The sequence below is a fragment of the Carcharhinus amblyrhynchos genome, chromosome 14 (assembly GCF_965287045.1).
Source record: "Carcharhinus amblyrhynchos chromosome 14, sCarAmb.v2.hapA, whole genome shotgun sequence".
In the NCBI taxonomy this organism is placed as follows: domain Eukaryota; kingdom Metazoa; phylum Chordata; class Chondrichthyes; order Carcharhiniformes; family Carcharhinidae; genus Carcharhinus; species Carcharhinus amblyrhynchos.
In genome coordinates, this window is record NC_137337.1 from 35,687,992 (window position 1) to 35,711,801 (window position 23,810).

The following is a 23,810-nucleotide window of genomic DNA, read 5'->3' on the forward strand; positions in this document are numbered from 1 at the left end:
ATCAAAGTGACAGAATTGTAGAAAGAATAACCAGCAGGGGCGGAATAACCAAAATCAATTTTAATTAACATTAGTTTAAAAAAAAATAGAAAAGTGGGTTAGATGGACCACTTGCCTTTCCCTGCCCAAATCATTTGTTTCTATAGGGAAGGAAGAATGGGTGGACAGATGAAAACCATACTGATGCTTTGAATTGCGAGTACACATCTATCACTGAATTTGCCCTAAATATAGGAAAATAGACAACACGTAGCCTTCAAGTTCCTTTAATAGTCTCTTTCTTTGAATTTCCCAAGCAATCCAGCCAGATTTGGAAGAAAGTTATTTTTATAAACCAAGAAATTAGTCAAATGTTGATTATTCATCCAGTTCTCTGGGATTTTAAGCCATTTGTCACCAACTTCAAAGATCATATTTTCCATGAAAACTGTGAAGCTACATTAATGTCAAATTATGGTAATAGTCATCAGCATTGCAACGAGTTCACAACTACAAGGTTTTTGGATGAGCATCACAGGTTGGCCCGACTCATCCATGATAAATTGTTAGCTTCAAATTCAAATCAAATCACTAATGGTCTTCAGAAATGGAATACTGCAAGAAGCAAATGGCTTCCATGTTGCCAATCAGATGTGATAAGTATTGAGAAAAGGTGACTGTAAAGACAGCGAACATTTCCTGGAGCAACACTGCCAGATAATTGATTTTACACTTTAAGAATAAATTTCTCACTTTTGTATGGTTTATAAAAATTGATTTACATATTATAATGAAATACACTGTGACATTGCTGTAAAGAACATCCATTATTACATGTTTGAAACCAGTTTCCTATGATTTCTTTTGACCAGTGAACTGCATTCTTAAATTTGTTTCAGATTTACTTATGGGTTGCAAATATATTTTCAATTTCCTGATGGTTACATGCCAACATATGCACCATAGCACTGCAAACATACAAAAGCAGTCAATCTTGCATTATTCACTTTTAGATGCAGAAACAGGCAAATCCATACTTGGTTTCTTGGTGCAAGTTTCCTGAGAATTTATTTCCCAGTTCTTTATCTGCAAGGAGCTCAAACACATCAAACTTTGTAGTTACACAGTCAACTGTGAAGAACGAACCATAAGGCAAACACCATCATAAAGCAAACATACACCATGAGCACAACTCATATTGCACATAAACACTGTTCTTGAATAGCTAAAGCTAGGTTTCAGAACAGCAATATGAAATATAGAAAGTGACTGTAAACTGTTATTCAGTTGCCAATTTTAGTAGTCACAATAATAAGTTGCTCATGAATACTCAGAGCAATCGGGTTCAAAATATCCAAAATATTTTCATTCTACTCCTTAAAAGTTTATCCAAATGCGATGCAATGAAAATATACAACAGTTTATTCAGTGAATACTGCAAAATTGTAGCTTTGCATTATAGTGACAATTCAAAATACAACAGGCGGGATTCTCCAGCCTCCCAGCTGCATGTTTTTAGGTGGTGGGTGTGCCTGTTCTGCCACCAACTCTAGTCCCATTGTTGTCAATAGGATTTTCCATTGACACCACCTTACATCGCTGCAAAACATACAGACAGGGGTGCGCAGCAGGCGGGACCACAGAATTCCACTGGCATGAACACCTGAAGATAGCGGTCAATATCTTTACAAGAATCAAAGTTTACATTTCCATATCCCCCACATTAATGTTTAGCTTCTGCACTTAACACCAGCATGAGAGTCAATGCCATAGTTTAATTATTTTAGTTAATCACAGATAAATGTTTTACCCAAAGAAGTGTCATTAAAATGCAGTTTTAGTTTTAAAAGTACATGTCAAAAAATAAATGATTACTCTCATTAGGGATATATTTTAGAATGATTTGTTTTACAGATATTCTTTTAATTGAGTGATATTATGGATGCTATTTTATATTTGGTCACAACTTTGCAAGCACTGTGAAATATGTGCAGGCAACCAAACTAAGACATTTGAAAACTCCCATGCAAGCCTACAAAAAACATTGGAAACTACAAGACATTTTTGCATTCTTAAACTAGGGGGAAAATCAGAAACGTGTATAGTATCTTAGTTACAATCTGTTCTCGGCATGTGAGTGGCTTGGCAGGCAGCACTTGCAGCTTATCTCTAGCTGCCCTGAAAAATATACTGCATGCTGCCCTGAGGGCATTGAGTCAACCACAGTGTGGTAATACAATAAATCAGATATGACTGGCAAATTCTCTTTCCCTTAAGGACACATTTTAGGCAGTTGGATTTACAATCTTGGCTCTTGTTTTCTGGCACTCCATATCATCATTCCATTTGAAAATCCAACTTAATGCAATGCAAAACAAAATTTTGTGTGTGTATTGTAAAATACCATGGGGTTAATTTTGCTAAAGCCGTTTTTAGTTAAAGATTTTAATGTGACTTTTATTTCCAGGTTCTGGAATATTTATATTTTAATCATTGGTTGCAGTAATCTGGATACATGGTGTTTGCTTCACATCAGTATTAATATTTCATGATATTTGGTAACAGAGTTTAAACAAAAACCTTCTGTAGCCCAGCATGCATGGTATCGCTACAGTCTACAGCAAAACTGTCAGTCTTGCTCAGTTTCCAGATGTTATTAATTTTTCCTTTCATTAATATTTAAGAAAAACTAAGAACTATGGTATTGTACCACAATGTAGGCAAAGACTTCAGAATCTGTTTTCAAAAAATCTTGTCAGTATAAAGCTTTTTTAAAAAATATATTTATGAAAGTGTTAGTATTTAACTTCTCATATCAAATTTGTATGATACCTAAAAATGACAAAGGCTCAGTCCACAAACATCTCTGACCAATAACAAGTGTTTTTTTTAAGAACATACATACTGGAAGAGAGGGTAATGGAAACATTGGAATTGTTAGACAAGCGAAAAGCCAAGATCCATATAGCTTGCTCTCTAACATCTGTAATCATAATGCATAATAATGTGTACCATGCCAATCAAAGTATCTGCTTTGAAACTACGGGTCCAAAGTCATCTGTTCCTTCCATGTGCAATACTCACCATATGCCCGGTCTCGAATTTGAACTCAGGCAATTGTGCAGCAATTTTAAAAGAGCTATTCAGTATACATACGTACAATTTAGATTTCTTCTCTATGGACTATTAAGACAGACTTCTCCAGAAAATATGTTCTATTTTGTGAATTCAAATGGTTTTGGAAACAACAATTTTTATATGCACCTAACACCTGCACACAAAGTGCTCCCCCAGTGGTTTGAGTTTATCCAACATGCAGAAGGAGGCCATTCAATCCAGCTAAACCAAACTGATCAAGACAACCACTCACGATTGCAACCCTGCAGGCAGCTTAGCAGCTAGTAACCAGGAGTCAACAATCCATCGCCCCCAGCCAAACTGCAGCCCGTCTTCACTCATCACTAGCCAAAGAAAGTAAAGTAACCAGATGTAGCCAGCTTGTAGCTAGCCTTCATTAGATCGCACAGTTATCATCCACCTAATCACTCCAGAAGCCACCACTTCATCCAGTAGCCAAATCAGCCTCACTGTAGCAGCAGCAAACAAATCTGCAGCCAGTCCTTGCTCTACTATCCATGGAGAAGAGTCATGGTGATTCAAATGGCCCATGTTACAGGAGCTAAAGTCCTTTGAGTGCACTGCCCAGTACTTTTTATCCAGGCTATTCGGGTAATTTGGGAAATTTGTTTCAAAAAATTTCGCTTTTGTCTTTTGTAAACTCAATAATTGACTAGAAAGTATTTTGAGACTTAAGTACTTTTGAAATTTAATTGTGGTTTTAATGTGTAAAGGCAGTAGTCAATTTCATTCATAAACATCCCACAAATAGCAATGTGATAACGAACAGGTAAACCATTTAACCAATAATATTTGAGACAAGTATTGGCTGGAGGGAGCACTGGAGAGCACACTGTCGAAATACTACATTGCAAAGCCCCTGAGAACGCACAAGGGATCCTTTGTAAAAAGTCACACTCCAAAGACAATGCATGGAATTTAATGTGCATTGCAGTAGGCCCATCCGCCAACTGAAGGCAACTCTGCCAACTTCTGCACCCCCACCTTCAAGAGAAGCACTATTTCTCTTAAAGAGGAGCGTGGCAGCATTCAAACAAAATAAACAGAATCTTTTAGCCCCCTCCACAGTGGGTCTCCGGCAGCTCGCCATTGGTTACAAGCTGGATCTTGTCCCATTGAAATCAAAGATCATTTACATTGCTCACTGGGGAGCTCATTGTGGGCAATCACCATCAGCAGGACTGCATTTTTCCTTTCATTAATATTAAAGAAAAACTAAAAACTACGGTATTGTACCACAATGTAGGCAAAGACTTCAGAATCTATTTTCAAGAAAGGCTGGAAAATCCCAACATGAGTTATGATGTTCTGATCCCTTCATTTTGGGGCATAGATTATGGCCAGATTGCACTACATTCGAGCATTTTTGTATTTTCATTTTTCACCACCTAATGTTGAGAGAAACTCCATTCTTGATTCAAATACCCTATAATGGTAAAACGGGCATTTATTTGCCCTCAGAGATAGACAGCAGTTGGTATGTGGTCTGAAGCCACCTATGCAATAAACCAATATATGGCATTAAACCAGCAAGTGCTGGAATTGCACAGTGAGCCTGACAGCATCTGTGGAGTAAGAACATTTCTGGTCAATGCTCCTTTCATCAGAACAGATGCTGCCAGACCTGCTGAGTTTTTTTTTTGAGTGTTTCTGTTTTTATTTCAGGTTTCTAGCAACTGCAGTATTTTGCTCGCACTATTTACGTTGGTTTGTCTCAGAATCATAGAAGAGAATCCCTACAATAAGGAGGCCACTTGGCTCGTTGAGACTGCACCAACAACAATCCCACCAGGCCCCATCCCCGTAATCCCATGTAACCTCCTTGTTAGTCCCCCTCACACTAAGAGGCAATTTACCATGGCCAATTACCCTAACCTGCACATCTTTGGAGTGGGGGAGGAAACCCAGGCAGACATGGAGAATGTGCAAACTCCATAAAGACGCAGTGACCCAAGCCAGGGATTGAACCCTGGTCCTTGGCACTGAGGCAGCAGTGCTAACAACTGTGCCACCGTGCCACCCAGAGTACTTTAGTAGATTATTCAAAAATACGCTGCCTTCTTATGCATGTTTGAGTTCTGCAGGTAGTGCGTGCTTGGTTACTATTTTGACTATGAAGAGAGACTATATAGACTGGGTCTGTACTCGTTGGAGTTTAGAAGGATGAGGGGGGATCTTATAGAGACGTATAAGATAATGAAAGGGATGGATAAGGTAGAGGTAGAGAGATTCTTCCTGCTCAGAAAGGACAGCAGGACTAGAGGGCACAGCCTCAAGATGAGGGGGCGACAGTTTAGAACGGAGTTGAGGAGGAACTTCTTCACTCAAAGGGTGGTGAATCTCTGGAATTCTCTGCCCGTTGAAGTGGTGGAGGCTACCTCGCTAAATATATTTAAGACACAGGTAGATAGGTTTTTGGTAGGCAAGGCAATTAAGGGTTATGGGGAGAAAGCGGGAAAGTGGAACTGAGCCACTTCAGATCAGCCATGATCTTATTGAATGGCGGGGCAGGCTCGAAGGGCTAGATGGCCTACTCCTGCTCCTACTTCTTATGTTCTTATGATCTGTTGTCAAGAATAGTGGGCCTCTAAGGAAGGTGGCCTAACCTGCAAAATAAGCACCTTTTCTCATAACCACCCCACCCAAGATTTGCACTGTAGCATTACTTTGCTTGTCTGTATTGGGATTCTTCGGACTTTATTTCTACCTGGCATTTTCTCTTTCTCCCTACTGTGGTAAAGTCAGGACTGATATTTAACAATAGTTTTGAAACAATCGCATGGTACAGTACCGGTTTAGTAAAATTTAGCATGGCCATCACAATTTGAGTGTGATGAAAAGAGCCCAACCTGTTGTTTAAATGGGTGTTCCGTCAGTTAACCTCAAACCATTGTCTGCTGCCAAAAAAAATGATAAAAGGTTGGATTTTGGCAAGAGGGAAAAACTTTGGTAGACACCCATGGACTCTCCTCCAGGACAATGGCCTGTCAACCTCCACTCTGAACAGAACTCTACAGTTGTCAGTATTATTTATCTGTCACTTATTATTGTTCTGCAGTGGAATTAAATACTTAGTAATTTTGATACCAGTTTCTGTGGGTTTTTTTCCCCCCACTCCAGATTGGACTAGTAATAAGGTTATTTCCCACAACATTGGACAAGGAAAACAAATAATCAGCTTGCATTATAAAAACTAAAATAGAATTTTTCCCCATTAGCAGCATCCAAAATTTTAATTTTACCAGCTGGTCAAATTTTCCATAATCTGTATTAATTATCCCCCTGAACAGAAGCAAAAACTATGGTTTATTAAATCAACTGAACTGCAAAGACAACTCACTCAACTGGCAAGATTTGCAGTAACTAGATGAAAAAAAACGAGCCAGCTTGCAGCAGAAAACTTTCCTATAGTTTAGGCTGAAACTGAATGCAAAACCATTCCAACATTGTTGAAGCATAGAGCTGTTCCATTAAAAATAACATGCACTACTCAAATGAAAAACAATCTTGGATTTCCAACATTTTGCCATAATCACCTAAACAAGGTGAATTGGCTATTCCCTTAGATCTTGCGCTGCATGTAGGCAAAAGAAGTGCTCCCAACTGTCATTTTACTTCAAATACATTCAGAGCAAGTTCAAACGTTTAAGAGATAATGTCCTGCATAAGTGCAACACAAAAATAAGTCTAAATTACTGAAACATTTGTGAAAAGATTTTTTTTCTGAAAATCAAGCGTACACAACACCCTCTTGTCATGCTAACTCCTTATAAAATTAACAATTTCCAGTGAAAAATATCGACCACAATGAACTGAAGTTCTACACAAAAGTAAAATACTGCAGACACTAGAAATCTTAAAATACAAAATTCTGGAAATACTCAGCAGGTTCGAGAGCCATGTGCGCAGAAAGAAACAAAGTTGTTTCAGTTTGAAAGGTTATTGACTTGAAACGTCTACTCAGAGGCTCCGTGATGACAGCCAATTCACTTTGGAAATCTTTCAGGATCATCCTGGTGTCTCGCTGCTCTGTGGCCAGAATAACGTTTGCAACTTGATCACGTAGAGACTGGCCAATTCAAAGTTCATATAGAACATGAGAGAACACCCCAAAAGCTGCTATGGATAGTCATTTCCCACCATAGCTCCCAGGAATGGTTGGTCATCAGGTTCAGTTACAAATGCCTTAGCAGCAATCCTTTGCTCAAACTCACTGCTGAATGATCTATAAAAACTTCTGTTTGGTTCTCACACAAAGGTATGAGCCCATAAAAGTCAGGATTGAAGTTTTGATTGCAATTTAGTTCCAGAGGTAACATTACCATATTAGTTTTATATCGCGAAGTTTCTGGAAACTGCGATTCATTTTGTCCTGAACAATAGATTTAATCAATTTTTATTTCTAATTTCAACAGGTGTTAGTACAGTTCATGCTTTGTGCAAATAAGAACATTAACAATTTTGACACAAATACGGTAAAACGGATTGGCATGGACTTCTTTTCATTGTATTTCACACTCTGCAAGAAAGGTTTGTGTTTAATATTTTCTTCCCTCCTCTCTCGTGGACATTAAATCAAATTGGCCTACACAACAAACAGGCATTGTGGGCAGAATTCTCCCATTTTGAGACAAAGTGCCATGGTGGGGGCAGGAATGTGGAACGTTTACAATTACAGAGGCCAGCAGAAAACATGCCAAATCTTCTGGCCCCACCGTCACTAATTATGTACTCGGCTGTTTCACGCCATATTCAGTAGTACGACAGGTGTGGATGGCATGTAATCTGCATTGTATTTGGGTGTCATATTGAAAAGGCACCCAACATCACTGACCCACAATTGAAGGACAACCTGAAAATGAAGATGAATCTCTGGGAGCTATCCGAGACTGGAAGTTGGATCTCTTGCCAAGGAAGATGAACGTCCAGGAACATTGAGCCTGGAAGATGGACCCTTTCAGGGCACCTGCAACACTCTCTCCACCCCCCCCCCCCCCCCCCCCCCCCCCAAGCCCTTTGCAGTATTTCACGGTTCCAGTTTGACTCCATCCTGAACTCTGGAGGCAGCCTCAGGCATTGTGGTCAGGTGAGTCCCAACATCTACACACTAAATTGTTCCAAATCTATTTCATGCTGGCGTGTTTTCCCACCAGCATCACAGACAATCTGGCATTGTAGGACAGGGATGCAAATGCCTGACTGACAGGTTTATTGGCTCGCCATGGTGAACAGTAAAAAGGTCCTGCTGGAATTCACACAGGCATAAAACCGATTTCTGGGTCTCCTGCCATGCCCACCATCAAAAACATCAGTGGGGGCTTGGGAGAATTTGCCCCACATTTCAAAAATTCTTCATCACATTATAAACACTGGCAGTTTTTTGAATACGTTAAGACACTGTGTAAATCCAATTCTTCCTTTGGGATATATGCTTATGGATATTTGCGAACATATTTAAACAGAGCATTAGCCAGCAATTTAATTGCTAGGGTATCATTTGGAAATCCAATTCTTTCCTTAATTGATACCCACATGAGCACTTGCCTGTAGTCCAGTAAGCATTGCTGGACTGCAATCAAAAGTGGAATCAATCTTCCATTCTTTAATCAGGAGATAATGGAGCCACTGACTGCAATTAACCAGCTCAGCATAGATCAGTCAACTTTGAAGTTCTTCAAGGCAGTAACATCCACTGAACCATCTGGGGATACTCCCACAAATACTTCCAATAAACTGGTTCGTTCAGACTGTAATAACTTCATCCCCACCTTACTTTTAATTATTAAAACAAAACACAAAATTCAGCTGTTCTTCCAGAATTTAAAAACTTGGCTTACACACTTACTGTATAAAATTTGGTACACGTATTCTTAATCTGCCATTAAGATCACTTAGGATATTTCCACCTTTCTGCAGTGTTTGGTCACAAAAAGCCTACAAAATGCTTAGCTGTAATCCAAAAACTTGGTGGTAGAGGAATACAACACACATTAAGATTTCTATGCATTTGTGAGCTCCAAAGAAGTACAATCTTTGAATTACACAAGTAGTTTATTTTTCTAATTCACCAAATATGTTCGATTAACAATATTCCTATGCCCTTTTCACATTTCATTCCTGCAATATTACAATTCAATAGCAGACAAACAAACAAAGAAGCAGTGACCAGGCCACTGAAGCAAGACATTTAGAATAGTGGCTAACTTACACTGATTGTATGGACAGGTGATATCTGTAAAATATAACAGGGATTTCTTTAGAAAAAACCTTCCAATGCTTGGCAAATCAAATGCACCGCACTAATACAATTAGTTATTACAGTTGTTTTAAAAGAAAGATACTGTAGAGTAATGTGCCATAGTACAAAATACAATATACAAAAGGTTTCACCACACAGTTCAGCTTAAAAATATTTAACATTTGCATACATAATCAAAACAAAAAGCTTTTCAGAAATGACTGAAAGGTTAGCTTTCCTCAAACGCAAGGCATTAACTCTCTATAGTATACAATCCATGTTTACTTAGGATACCGAGTATGGCAATTTATCACAACCTATATTTCGCAGAGATGAGCTACTTTACAGGACTGATTTAATACTTGACATTCTTTTTAAAACACATCTGCCTTATTATTTTAGAGTGCATACATCTACGAAAAAATAACAGCTTAGACATTCTTAAAGTATCGGTGATGAAACCTCACCCTCTGAAGTTTGTAGGACAAGCGTCTTGCTATAAGGACCCACTCCCGACTTGTTGAAAGCTTTCACTCGGGAACTATAAGTGCTGTTGAAATGTAGCCCATCAACAGTGCACATGGTTTCTTTGCCTACGTATACCTCCTGTTCATGAAAATCAGAAACAGTAAAATAATTCAGAGGGACTGGTGTACAAAGGAAATTGATTTAGCTATTGTGCAGGTCTTCTTTTCGGGTCCAACAAAATATAACTGATGTCTCTTCAATTGGCATGTAACTTTGCATGTTATTTGCAGTTATGGAATAAAAAGATAAAATTGCAATAATACAATCTGCATTTTAAGCCATGAAATGGCTTGCAAAGCATCCCTATGGTATGCATCAGAAAATGGAAAGATCAAACAAGAACTTATTTGTTTGAAGCTTGCACTTGATTTAATGAAGTATGTGGAGTGAGAAATATGATTGAATTCTGCCATTTTGAGACTAAATACAGCAGTAGGCAGCTCCGGCACTGTCTGCCCTACTTGCCAGAATGGCAGGATCTGCAGGGGATTCTGTGCTTTGAACCTTATTGGTTATGCGCAGGCAAGTTCCCCTCCAACTCTCCTTGTGAGCTGGCAGCTGATTTGTCCACCAGGTTCAAAGGTCCTGTCACCATTTTTAAACAACCATTCTAGCACACTTATATCACTCTCTCCAATCCAGCTGTCATCCCCAGACTGCAGGATGTCAGCAACTCAGGAAAAAAGCTAGCAGCCTGAAAATGAAGTCTGTTCCTTGATTCAATCACCTTCACCATAAGCCCATCAACTGAGAGGCGCTCAGGCCCCACTTGGATCTCTATCCACCACAGCTGGAGTCTTTGTGTGTCCTCTTCCAGTAAAAAAATGTGCATCCCTTTAAACCATTGTTTGTCAGCTTCTCACATAGGCTTGTTGGCTTCCCTCCGCCTTCCATTAATCATCCTGTTCATCCCCTCTTTGCCTGTCTGTCTGCCATTGAGAGCCCTTGCCCCCCCCCAGGTCTTCATCAGGACACTCTATCCCCGCCTCATGCACTACCCCTGGTCGAACTTTGGACCGTTGTTGCAATGGCTGCATTAGTCCCACAGCACAGTTCAGCACCAGTGAGGAAAGGAGATGAATTTACCTGAATTTAGCTCCCGCTAGATTCTCCGTTCCCACCCTTAATGGGTGATATGGAAGAATTCCATCCTTAATCTTGCCTAATTTGAATAATTCAAATTTATTTTTAGCATTGTGAAGTAGCAAAGTGTAAATTCAGTTATTTAACCTTCTGGCCATGGGGCTGATTTCTCTGGCAAAACCAGGCCAGTATGACTGGGGGGGCGGGGGTGCAAGGAACTGGATCTGTTTCTGATTTTTTCTCTCATCTGATTGTATCACCTCATCTTATGACAGGCAGGATGAGGTTATAAGATTGTGCTCATCACCATCTTTGTAAAAGGCAGCTTTCTTAGCAGGTATTATATTCTCAGAATATCTCTTTTTTCTGGCTCTACATGCTTAATGCTAGTTTAAAAAAACGCAGCACTGGTTTGGTGTTGCTGTTCATCATAAAAAGCTACTCATTACATATATTACATCTATTGGGTTATTTTCTAGAATCCAATGATTACCAATCAAAATGCTTTGCTAGGCTTTAGCTCCAGATAACCATTAGCAAAAAGCCTCAACCTACCTGACTTTATAACGCCGAGGGCATAAAATTGAAAGATGCAACATTAATTGCAAATACAACTCCTCTGCACACAGTAGGTCTGGGAAACACTTTGGTTATCAATTATTTTCATTCATAATTGCATCTCAAATACTTACTCTAAACTGGCCTCCATTGCCATCATCTAATTCCAGAATGTAACCTTCTGCTTGAACTAATGAGAGAGGTGGCTGTTTCCAGGATAACGTAGCACTGTTATTGCGAGTACAGCATTCCTCCAGTTGCAGGATTGGAGCTGATGGCACTGGGGAGGGAACTAAGCAGAAATGAGTGTGACTGCTGCTTCTGGAAGACTATGAAAAACTATTCTCAACTTGACAACTGTGTTTAGCCAGATGACTATTAGGCTATATTTAAGCTCAAGTTAGAATTGCAGGAGTCAGAGAAGAAGATCAAGCATTGATGGTTACGCTACTTTTTGCAGACTCGGTAATATCTGGTACAATGTATTACAAATGTCAATGTGTGCTTGGAAGGGTCTACAAACAACAATCTAGGCAGAACTACTGTTTTTCTTTGGACGTCTGGCTAAGCTTTCTATACTAGTCATTTGGTCATTTCTTGTACAAACTCAAAGCCACTGCAAAAAGTTAGAACTCATCATCATAAAACTCCTAATATTCGATTTTGAAAACCTATACTTGGGACTGTAAGTTAGAGATCAACCACTGCATTAATTTCATTTCTATGGGCATTATTCCCACTGTTCCATATGCCATACCAGTGAAAATAAAAATATCATAGCCAGAAAATATTACCCTCTGGAGGCTCTGCATTCAAATTTCATTTAAAACAATGGTTCATTTTTTTAAACTGCAAGAGGTAGCAAGACATTCCAATTATATTTTGCAGTTATCAGCAAGACAGACTTAACTCACACTTTGGGGAACCAGTGAATTATAGATCTTTTGAAAGAATAACACATGGTTACTGTAGAAAGGTCTACAAAAGACCTTTTAATTTGGGAATTGAACTGTTTCTCTGGATTTATTTTGAAAATTTAATCCAAACCTAATTTAGTTAGCCCAAATCTAACACTCTCTAAGTTAGCTGCCATATAATTTATTTAAAATATTCTGTATATAGAACAGAGCCCAAACAATGCCATTCATTAACTGTTTCAAATTTCAGATGCAGTTTTCATTACAGCAAGCATATCCTGTTTATTAATAGCTTTCAATTTTTAATACAGATTTATTTGGAGATTTTGAACTCTAATAGTTCAGAATGAAATTGTGGCAGACACATGTGCTTACTAAGTATCAGCACAGAATTCACAATGACCCCAAACAGAGACAGTGCCATCTCTCATTGCTAGCTCCCTCTTTTGATAACTTGTTATGTAATTCCGAATGATCCTCTTAACAGTAATTTTAAATTTATATTTAGGAAAGAAGGTACTGAAAATGTGTGCTTGGAGGGGTCAAAATAAAATCAGTTTTATTTAACTATTTTTGTACTTTTGTATGGATTTTATGAATTGTACATATGATAAAAAGGCAATTCAAGAAAGAACAAAACTGAACGATTTTCCACTCCTGTTTTCAGGGAGTGGGAACAGCTGGGGGGTGGGGGGAGGTGTGGGAGAAGTGCTGAGAGTTTCCAAGGTTGTGTGTTTTGTGGAGAATGGGGCAGTGAAGGGAGTTCAGTGATGGGGGCCCGGGAGTGTTCCTTTTTTCTATTTTTATCAGGCCACCCCATCTTGAAAAAGGCTGGGATTCTCCAACCTCATATGCAGCTGGGACTCTCTGGTCCCACTGCTGTGAATGGAAACTTGGTTGAATGCCAAATTCTCTGTTTTCCCTGACATTAGTGGTGGGGCATATGACAGTGGAGAATTCTGGCCAAGGTGTCAAATAAAGTGGTGGGAAATGTTAACAGTTCAGCCAGCAGGCTACACTTTTCTATGCAAGCTGACACTTTTGCAAAAAAAAAAGCAAAATTTCACCCATAGTACTGAAACACAAATGCAATAAGTTTCCAAGATTGAGGGGTGATTTTGTTTTATTCATTCATTCCTGGGGTGTCAGCATCACTGGCTAGGCCCGCATTTATTGCCCATCCCTAATTACCCTCAAGAAGGTGGTGATGAACCACCTTCTTGAACCTCTGCAGCCCATGTGGTGCAGATACGCACGCAATGCTATGAGGAGGGGAGTTCCAGAATTCCGACCTAGCAACAGTGAAGGAATGACAATACAGTTTTAAGTTAGGATGGTGCGTTGCTAAGAGGGAACTTGCATTTGGTGGTGTTCCTACGCTTCTGCTGCCCTTGTCTTCCTCTGAAGTGGAGGTCAGGGTCTTGGAAGGTGCTGTCTGAGGAGGATTGGTAAGTTCCTATAGTACATCTTATAGAAGAGATGGCATACATTGCTACCACTGTATGATGGTGGTGGAAAGAATGCATGTTTAAGGTCATGGATAGGGTATCAATCAAATGGGCTCCTTTGTTCTTGATGGGGTTGATCTTCTTGATCTAAATGAGGTCCTTAAAATGATCAAATGGACTTGATGTGCTAGGGAAGCCATTTCGTCTGGTGGGGAAATCCGGAACAAAAGACTATCATTTTAAAATTAGACCCTTGCCATTAACATGTGAAAACAGGAAACATGTTTTCCACACAAAACGTAGTTGAAATCGGGAGTAAATATTCTACCTGCAGAGGACTAATGCGGGAACATAGAAAAAGGACTTAAGTTCATAAGGGTTCAAAATAGAAAAAAAAATTAAAATAGATGCAGTACTTGCTAAAAAATTGAACTAAGTTAAAGGAATAAGCAATATGACCGCTACTAGTAAAATATACAATGGCAAACATATTAGCACTTGATTTATACCTCATGTGATTAACTTTATGGTTTCACTTATCATGCAATATCTCTGAACTGGGGGACAATTACAGTTAGGTTCATTAGTTTTGCCCAGTTAACCTTGAAATATGCTCAATACATTCAGTGGGGCTGGTAATGATTCTTGAAATTGTCCTTTATTATTGAACCTACATAATATCTATGCTGAAGAGTCAAATCCATCTCCCTCTTTCCTCTTGTACGTGCAGCTCATTACACAAGCCTTAAGTACTCTGTTCATGAATAAAGCTATTCTTATGACAACCTCAGAGGGATGCTTTGAGCCACGCTTCCCCAGTTGTCAATCTCATGTACCCAGTGCCATCTTCAAATATATATCTGCAGGATTTGCTGAGACATGCCACGACGAAGAGCCGGGGAGAAAAGTCTTCTTGGTTACTGGTCGCTGAAAAATCTACAAACTTACACTGGGGCCCATATTTTCACCAAGATAGAGGGGCTTTCCTTCAAATCAAAAATCTTAGAAATGGCTGAAATTCATAAGCCCAAAAACACAGCATGTCCCATCATTGCGGGGGCAGGATTGCACTTGTGCCTGAAATGCAAAGGCAGCTGGGCATTCAAATGATCAAAAGCCTCGACTGAAGAGGGATTTTTGAACCCTAAGCTGCTTGAATGCTGGAGTGCACAGAGCCAACCAAGTAAGAGGAGGTTTGAACTTGGTGGATCCTTTGGATCGTCAGGGTATCCCTGTGAAGAGGTACAGTAAGCCTTTGGGTAGGGTCACGGGATACCTTTGGGAGAGGTACAGCAACCTTGTTAAAATTAAACACGAATATTCAGTTTTTATGCACAAACTCACTGGAACTCCTGACTCTGCGTGCACAACATGGGGATGAAAATCTGGGCCTGATAGTTACTGGTGCAATGTAAGAAGTTTAACTTCAATAACTGAATTTCTTACTGCACTCACACCCTACTCCACAATCTATTCTTTTAAAATGCCCATTCAATTCCCAGCTGTTAACGCAGTCCTCAAAATAAAAGAGTCCTTTTTACTTTGGTCTTCTAGCTATAATTAGTCCTTAACTAAAAAGGAGCAGGTAATGTCAAATTAGCTTTTGCGTCAACCTTCAACATCACATAAAACCTCAAATGCTTTTATTACTAGCCAAAAAAACTAAGCCTATATGGAACATTTTTGTTCAATTACATTTGTTGACCCAAAGTTATTGAAATACTTTTCCTTTAAGCATCTGTGGCATTGTGTAGGTCTTGTTCAAAACTAAAGCTGAGATTTTCATCAAGTTTTAATGTTATTACAAATGCAAAGGATTAAATGACAGATAGTCATACAATTAGAAAGACAGTTATGAACAGAGTATTCTAGAAAAACTGTTACTTCAGCAAAGAAAAATTCTCAAATTAATTTTATTAGCCTGAGGCTAGATATCCCAATTATAAGAGGGCTTGGAAAAGCTAATTACAGTGGTTTCTGATAGTAATATGTCAAACCACAACAAAAAAAATGTGGATATGCAATAGGTTAAAGGTTATTTTAGAAATCTTGTAGGGATTTTCCAAGTCATGGGTGCATGCGATTACAATGTTCACACAATTGCACATACTTAACAATACTGCAACCTGTATCTGCATCTTTATTATCTGCATATTTTTGAATAATTATTTTAATATTCATTTAATACTAATTTTCATGAATAATTACACTACGGTACAGTAGGGAACCTTTCCTATGACACACTCATGTCCAGAAGTGTACGTAGACAGGAGTTGTGAGACATCTATTACAAGGCCCAAATAGCCTAAAGAGATCTCCTAGTTTGGCTTCGATGTGTATGAGAGTCTGCTCAGCACCCGAACCTAACATGTACTATTATCTTTGAAACGGTCTAAAAATCTAAATTAAAATTGTTTCTTGGCCTTTTGGCTAAGTGTAGTATCGATATGCTGTGCTTGGTTGAAGTCATTAGGTTACATTTTAGCTTTGTTTGAAGCAATTTTTAAAACGGCATCTCGGCCTTTTGGCTAAGATGCAAATAAGATCAAGCCTTGGAGGAGGAGCTATCCCTACTCCAATCAGCTTGGATCATGTAGATCAAGCCCAAGACAGGAGGTGAGAGCCTTGTCTTGTCAGCTTGGTAAGAAGTCTGACAACACCAGGTTTAAGTCCAACCAATTTATTTGATAGTAAACTTGCAAGCTTTTAGGGTTTGCCCCTTTGGCTTCTTACTGTGTTTACCCCGGTCCAACGCCAGCATCTCCACATCTTGTCAGCTTGGAGCTGGAATGTCTCAACTTGTTGAGACTCTGAATTGGACTTGATTTGATTGAATTGAAATAAAAACTAAAAAAATCCTTTTAGACTTTTTTCCTGAATATGAGAAATGCTGTCCCTTCCTCCTCCCATACAAATGTTTAAGTAAATAGTTCGCTGCTGTCCAAATATACATTGCCACTATACGTAGAATTTACCTCTATCACTTTAAGTGGTTACTGATAAGATATAAAATAAGGCATGGCCAGTGTATTCTTTTCAAAGTATAGAAATTGAGGAAGAAACCATTAAGCTAAAATTATTCAATTTCTTGACCAACTCATTTGAAAATTGTCTGTTTTAGAAATCAGAGTTGGTTTACCTGGCCAAAAAAACATTTTTAATGCTCAGATCTCTAGCTGGATTTTCAATGTGGGGTCATGCTCGGATTTTGATTTTTAAATGCAAGTGGCCCAGCTGGGCTGGAGGTGAGCTTGGGACCCCAAATTAGAGTGTTGAACGCCTCCAGGAAGTGGAGCTGTTTGCCTGACACCAGCGGCAACGACAGGAAGGGCCAAGCTGCAGGGTTGCTACTACCTTACCGATTAGAATAATGTAGGAAATGTTGGAACTGTTGGTGGGACAAGGCAGACAGCAGCCTTGGACAATGAGATAAGGACCAGCACTCATGCCTGTGATATTTGGCCACACAGATTTGATTTCAAGACAGTAGCAGAGAAATTTATTTGGGCTTTGTGGCAAACTCGACAGGTTTGCTGAAAAACAAATTGAAAATGGTACTCAGGTATAGACAGGGTTCTTAACAAAGGGCCATTTAAATGGCTGCAAACACAATCCCTCCATCCCGTCAGAGACAAGCTTCAGGACCACAACTGTAAAAGCCTGTCTGCACCAAATCCTGACCTTGTGGCCCTTTGAAAATCCTGGCCCACAGCTCTCTAGACTGATCCCTACCTTTCATCTGTACGAAGTCCAACTGAAGGATAGTTTGCAGCAGTGATGCATTGTCCAGCGTTAAATCAAAGTCAGTATTCATGCGAGGTTGCAGTATGCCTTTCCCCCACTGTTCATCAATAAAATGTACGCGCCTTATCAAAGCATCTGATATCTGTAAACAAACTTAACCAGTCAGAATTACATTCATATCCAAGTAATATGCAGGTCATTAGCACTACAATACTAGACTTCAAAAATAATGACTCACGCGCTCTTAAAGGTAGGGGGTGGGTTCAGTTAGCTCTGTTGGCTAAATGATTAGGCTGTGGTCAGAATATTTCCAACATTACGGGCTTGATTTTGCCATTGTGTTGTACCCAAAAATGGGTGAGAAAACTTGACAAAGTCAGGCATGAGGTGATTAGTGCAATCCACGCCCGTGTCTGCGCAAGTGCCCATTTTACCAGGGCCCGAAAATGACCACAATCTGAATAGCACCCAAAGCAGGTGCAACAGTGATTAATGGGCTGCCTGCCAAAATTTACCAGCATTACCCCTTTTACTATCACATTCGCCCTCCAGAATCAGCAGAAAACAGACATGCTCAGCAAAAGTCTGTTTCAGGTGCTCCAGCTTCCGAAGAGGTAAATTCAAAGTTTTTGATGGCTTGGGGGGGGGGGGGGGTCATGATCGGCCTAGGTAGTAGGGTGGGTGGGTGGATAAGGGGGTTGGGCTGATGTCGGTGGGGGTCATCACCCCCTGGCCATTTTATCTGCTTTTTGCAGCCCGGAAGCTTTGTGACAGGGGCGTATTTTTCACATTTTCTTTTCATTGTGCATGCACAGATCAAAGCTCCCTTCGGAGCTGCAGCATCTCAGGCGCGATAAGCCCCATCTATAGCATGATTCAGACTCACGAGTTTTTTTTCAGGCTAAGTGCGGATGGGGGCGCCTGAGAGTTTAGATTATAGTTAGGAATAGTGTAGGTTAGAGGGTCATTAGATTGGTTCCACTGGTCGGCGCAACATCGAGGGCCGAAGGGCCTATACTGCGCTGTAATGTTCTATGAGAGCAGTTTTCCAAGTCAGACCTGAACTGTGCCCAGATTAGAATCAAAATGGTAAGATCGGGCCCTACAGGTCCTTTCCCGATTGATGCAGACTTGAGACTTGTTTCCTCACCTTCTGAGAGTGGAAGGCAACGGCAAACTATCACTGACAAAAACTGCCCCTGCACACCAGAGAGCGATGCCCTCCCCCCCCCCCCCCCCCCCCCCAAGCTCAGGATGGGGCATCAACAGACAATAAGCTAAAGGACCTGCCTTCAGGCAGAACACTCATGGAAGATCTCAAACCAATAGCTCGCCAGCACAAACCCTGTTTTGGTCCACTCATAAAATTTACTGGCCATTTGTGCCCACAGCGAACAGGGCAATTAAATCTCATCCCAATATTAAGAATCTCATTAGAATCATAGAGGTTTACAGCATGGAAACTTTGCATGACGCATTTTACTTCAAAGATATTAGACTGAAACTGGGCACACAAACATGTCTTTCAGACTTTTGAGGTAAGAATTTTAGTTATGGATATTTGTTCAATCTTAGTTACTATAGCTAATATTATTCTCAACAGTGAGGCCGGAATTAAATCAAACAATGTGCATTTTTGCAAGGTTAAGTAAGAGTTAAAAAAAGCATACAATTTGGTAGATAGATGAATAGTTATAAAATTTCATGCGTATTGGTTTGAACATAGAGACAAAAATCAAATGCAAAAAGACTTCCATGTGAGCCACGAGGCCACATTAATGCATGAATAATTTAGCAATTCTCCAGCACTTGCTACCTCTAGTTAAAACTGACAGGGACAAAATCAGGGGAACCCATGCAAATCACTGAATATCATTGAATAGTACAAGCAGTAATTTGAGCGCACTGGTGATTACATACTGACCTGTAAAAAGCCACTGGGGTCATTTTCCTTAATTACCTCCAAACAGTATTCCATCAGGCCAGTTGTTTGGCGCAGCTTGACTGTGCAATGGCTGATTTGATCTCTGACCACCTACAAAAATATCACCAATTCTCAGGATTTTGCAAATAGCTTGGGTACAAAGTTATCAGAATGAATAATCCAATATAAACAAAAATATCAAACACAAAGGTTAGAAATTCAACCATAATCTTAGTGAATGGCAGACTGGACTGCATGGCTTGTCTCTGTTGCTATTATATCTCATGCCCTGTTATGTGACAGTAAACAGAAAGTGAGAAAGTGATGATCAGTTTTCTGTTTGGACAAAAACATGTCTAAGAATTCTGTGCAGTGGTAATGAAATAATTGGTTGGTTTGAGAGAAAAAGGCAAGTTTCCTTTACTCTCCCCAGTCAGAAATAAACCGGTGAACAATTTTTCCTGCAAATTCATTATAAATGGAATAAATTACAAATACTGTAAACATCAGTCCGACTTTCAAATAACTTCACTGGACAACAGAAATAAATTCAATTAAAACAATTTAAAATTCATTTACAAGTATTTAGCATGTTTTTCCTGAATTTGTTTTCTGAAGTTTGAAATGGGAAAAAAAACCATTAAAATTTTATTTGAATTTGCAGCATGAAGGAAACAAAGTACCCATGCTCATATAACCTCTCTCACTCTCAAATCTACTTCTCATTTAAACTAATTTACCCATGAAGTTCAAAAGTTCTCAGTTCTAAAGTTTATACTTCTGCTTATTTTCAGATCAGATGTAATCAACTGAAAAATGTCGTCATAGCCTGAGGAACAACATGTTTCCAGATAGTAGGTGGAATTTAGATCTCCCAGCACAGGTGCTGACACTGGATCCTGAAGCAGAAAGTACAACTGGTAGTGATGGAAATGGCTATCTGATCATGATCACACAGCAGCTGGCCAATAAAGTACGCTAAGGTCCAGGACCTGGTCAGTTATACGGTAGGGATGGGTAGAAAGCCACTGTACCCACTGTTAATTGATAGAAGAGTAGACCAAATGCCATTTTTAAATGGCACCCAGACATGCACTAAGTGCCTACAGTAGTACCAGTGTGGCATCTGCTGAGTTGAACCCAGGAGCATCACCTCAACCTTCAGCTGGAAAATATCTCAAGAGTAGAAAATGCACGGCCAAAGATTTCAACAATGCCTCCCTACAGGTACTCCTCCCTAGCTGTCAGAGGACAGCATGACGTGTGCTTCTCAGCAACATCATCAACCTGGATCCAATGCAGGATAAAGGTCAATGACTTGTCCTACACCACCAGAGTGAGTAGAATAGTGGCATTAGATCTATGCGACTCTCATGAGGACAAAAAACACAATGTTTTTCAGCATGGAGGGAGGGCAGCCCTTCATGGTCTGGTACATCCTCCCTTTCATCCTCATCTGAAGAGGGCTGTGTTTCCTTTATATCTGTGGCTGGCAAGTTATCCGCTTCTAATGCGCAAGATAGTCTACAATGTCTCTGAGAAACCCTCTGAAATGTATATTGTCATTCTCCACCACAGCAGTCCAGGCAGTTAAACGTCATTTTTAGCTGCTCTACTGTAATCCTCATGGAGCCATAGGAAGCATTGTACTGCTCTGCAGCTGGAGTTTGTGGATTTCTGATGAATGTCACAGTGAGCTTTTAGTGGATAGCCCATCACCCAGGACCCAATACTTCACACGTGTGCAGGGGTCTCAACCAGTTGTGGCATCTTGAAGTTGTGAAGAATATACGCATTGAGAACTCACTGGAAAGGTGAGCACATGTCTGGAGGATACATTTCCATTGGATACAGACCAACAGAGGAGGACGGAGCACCTTGTGCATCACATACTCATATTTTGCAAGTTAGAGACAGAGGGATAAGATATGATAGATCAAGGGTTAGATGCCAACAGAGCAACTGATCATGAAGAACAGGAAAGTGGGTTCCCCGGTGTCATACCACCCAGAAGGATCAAATAATTGGAGGGATGCAACAATTGTGTGAAGGATAGGGAAGTCTACTGGAAAATACAAGAACTGGTTGAATATCCAGGATGGTGGACAAGTAATAAAGGCTATGGAATGGGAAAATGGAGTACGAGAATGGAAAATAAAGACATGTAGCTCGAGTTATAGAAATGGGTCAGGTGATGAATCCCAGTTGAGGCAACATTCACATATGGTGGAAAGGGTCTCAGAAAGGATATACAGGGGATCTAACAGTAGCAGTCCAGAAAGACTTCAACAGGGTTGTAGAGATTGTAATCTGAATAGACAACACAGTAGAATGGAGAATGCAGAACCATCTTCACAAAATAAAGACAGTCATCCACATGACAGATGTTTTTGTAGTTGCCAATAAGTTAGATGATAGAACTAATTTCTCTACATATTCTTCCCAAGCATCTGCTCTATTCCTCAAAGTCTTTGCATTCAGAACTTCTGATCATTCCCTTCAATGAAAAGCTCCCTGCACCTGATTTATAAACTTTCCCTAATGTGAGGCCAAGTTTAATTAGTGGGTGGGAAGAGATTATCTTAATGCATTTTAAAAATGAGATTTGGGCATCACTGGCATGGCCAGCATTTGTCGTCTATCCTTACCAGCGTCTGAACATTTCAGACAGCAATTAAGAGTCAGTCATATGTATGCCAGATCAAGTAAGGATGGCATATTTCCTTCCCCAAATGACAGTAGTGAACCAGATGGATTTTTACAACAATAGATACTTCTCACTGAGAGTAGCTTTATATTCCAGATTTATTAACTGAACCCATGTACCCAGCAGATTAGGCTAACCCATGTCCCCAGCAGATTAGGCTTGGCCTCTGGATTAAATCCATTGATATTACCACTACACTATTCCGCACCCCCCCCCCCATTTCTAGCACCACAGAATGTAAAGCCCATTTTATCAACCTTTATACTCAATTCCAATAACTTTTGTGCGAGGGATGCAGATGGGCAACTATAATGCATCTGCACTACTAAAGCGGAGACCTGCTGCGACTTTACTTGTATATAGACATCTTTGAAATTACCAGCCTGATTCTTTATTTAAAATATCCAATAAATTACAAAGTGAAAACAGTAAAACATGGTTAAGTGGAAAGATCATAGTAAATGAAAGAAAAAAGTACCTTAACATGGTGCCTAATATAATCACACAAAAATTAATATCAGTCGTATACCAAATAAATTGGAAACTGCTGCTGTTTTTAAAGACAGTCATCACTGAACAAGATTTAAAAATAAAAATCAAACCATGCAACTGAAAAAAATGGAAAAATGAAAAATCTTCCAAAACATTTCATTTTACGCCCAATTACACCATTAAAAAAAAATCAGCTACTGTTAAGCCAAAACATTAGAGATAAAAATTCTGCTCCAGTTAACAAAATAATAGAAAAATGCATTATGCAAAGAATAGACATTTTAATGAAATAAATTCTTTGTTTGAGAATTTATTTATCTTGACTAGATAGTGGCAAATATTGCTTGATGGTTACAGCTTCCGGGCTGAAATTCATCACAGTATACAACTTCGGTGATTAAATCAGAGGTAAATTCAGATTTAGCATGAGCATTTATCAGTCACTATTTCAACCATATGAACATGACAAAATGAGAAAGGGTTTCAATTAGGGCGCTTCTACCCTTTACTAACTGCCTTAATAATTCCGATACATCAATGCATGTAGGAGTACTGAACTTCGATCAGTTATAGCATAGGCATGTGAAATTTTAAAATCACATCCACTTGAATGGAACTTGCCCATAATAATTATAGAATCTGACAGTAGAAACAACAGAGGTTATCAGTGCTCACCGTAATGATGGAGTAAAATCAGATAGCAACTTCTGGCAACTGCACATGTGCATTAAAATGTGGGAATTAGGAAGCTACTGGAAAAATTCCCTACTCCGCCAAAACTTTTGCTTTAACAACACCATGCTGAAAGGCTCAGCACTGAAACAGGTAGAAGAGTAAGGCACATGCCCATCAAACATGGCAAACTAAATTAAGGCTTATTCATTCCATTGCAAGATGTATTTTTAACAGTGGAAGAAGTCTTAATTACTGCCACATAACCTCTCTGGTGCTGAAAATTAACATTTAAAAGAATGTGGAATCTAATATTCTTTCAGGTTTTAATTATTGTTGGAGATTCTAAAAATCATTCAAAACCTTTTCTGTTCTCTGTTGC

The 23,810-nt window shown here is 39.5% G+C and overlaps 1 protein-coding gene across 5 annotated transcripts in view; it reads right to left on the bottom strand.

The window, feature by feature from the left end:
• trim9 (tripartite motif containing 9) overlaps nucleotides 1-23,810 on the bottom strand; it is a 75,169-nt gene that overhangs the window by 17,516 nt on the left and 33,843 nt on the right. For 2 of the 5 annotated variants that reach the window (XM_080202676.1, XM_080202679.1), the window contains exons 4-8: nucleotides 19,558-19,668; nucleotides 17,622-17,775; nucleotides 11,659-11,816; nucleotides 9,823-9,961; nucleotides 9,326-9,349 (exon numbers count right to left, since the gene is read on the bottom strand). In XM_080202676.1, coding sequence (XP_080058802.1) covers nucleotides 9,326-9,349; nucleotides 9,823-9,961; nucleotides 11,659-11,816; nucleotides 17,622-17,775; nucleotides 19,558-19,668 — 586 coding nt within the window. The remainder of the gene's footprint in view (nucleotides 1-9,325; nucleotides 9,350-9,822; nucleotides 9,962-11,658; nucleotides 11,817-17,621; nucleotides 17,776-19,557; nucleotides 19,669-23,810) is intronic. The other 3 variants (XM_080202677.1, XM_080202680.1, XM_080202678.1) reach the window with 3 other exon arrangements.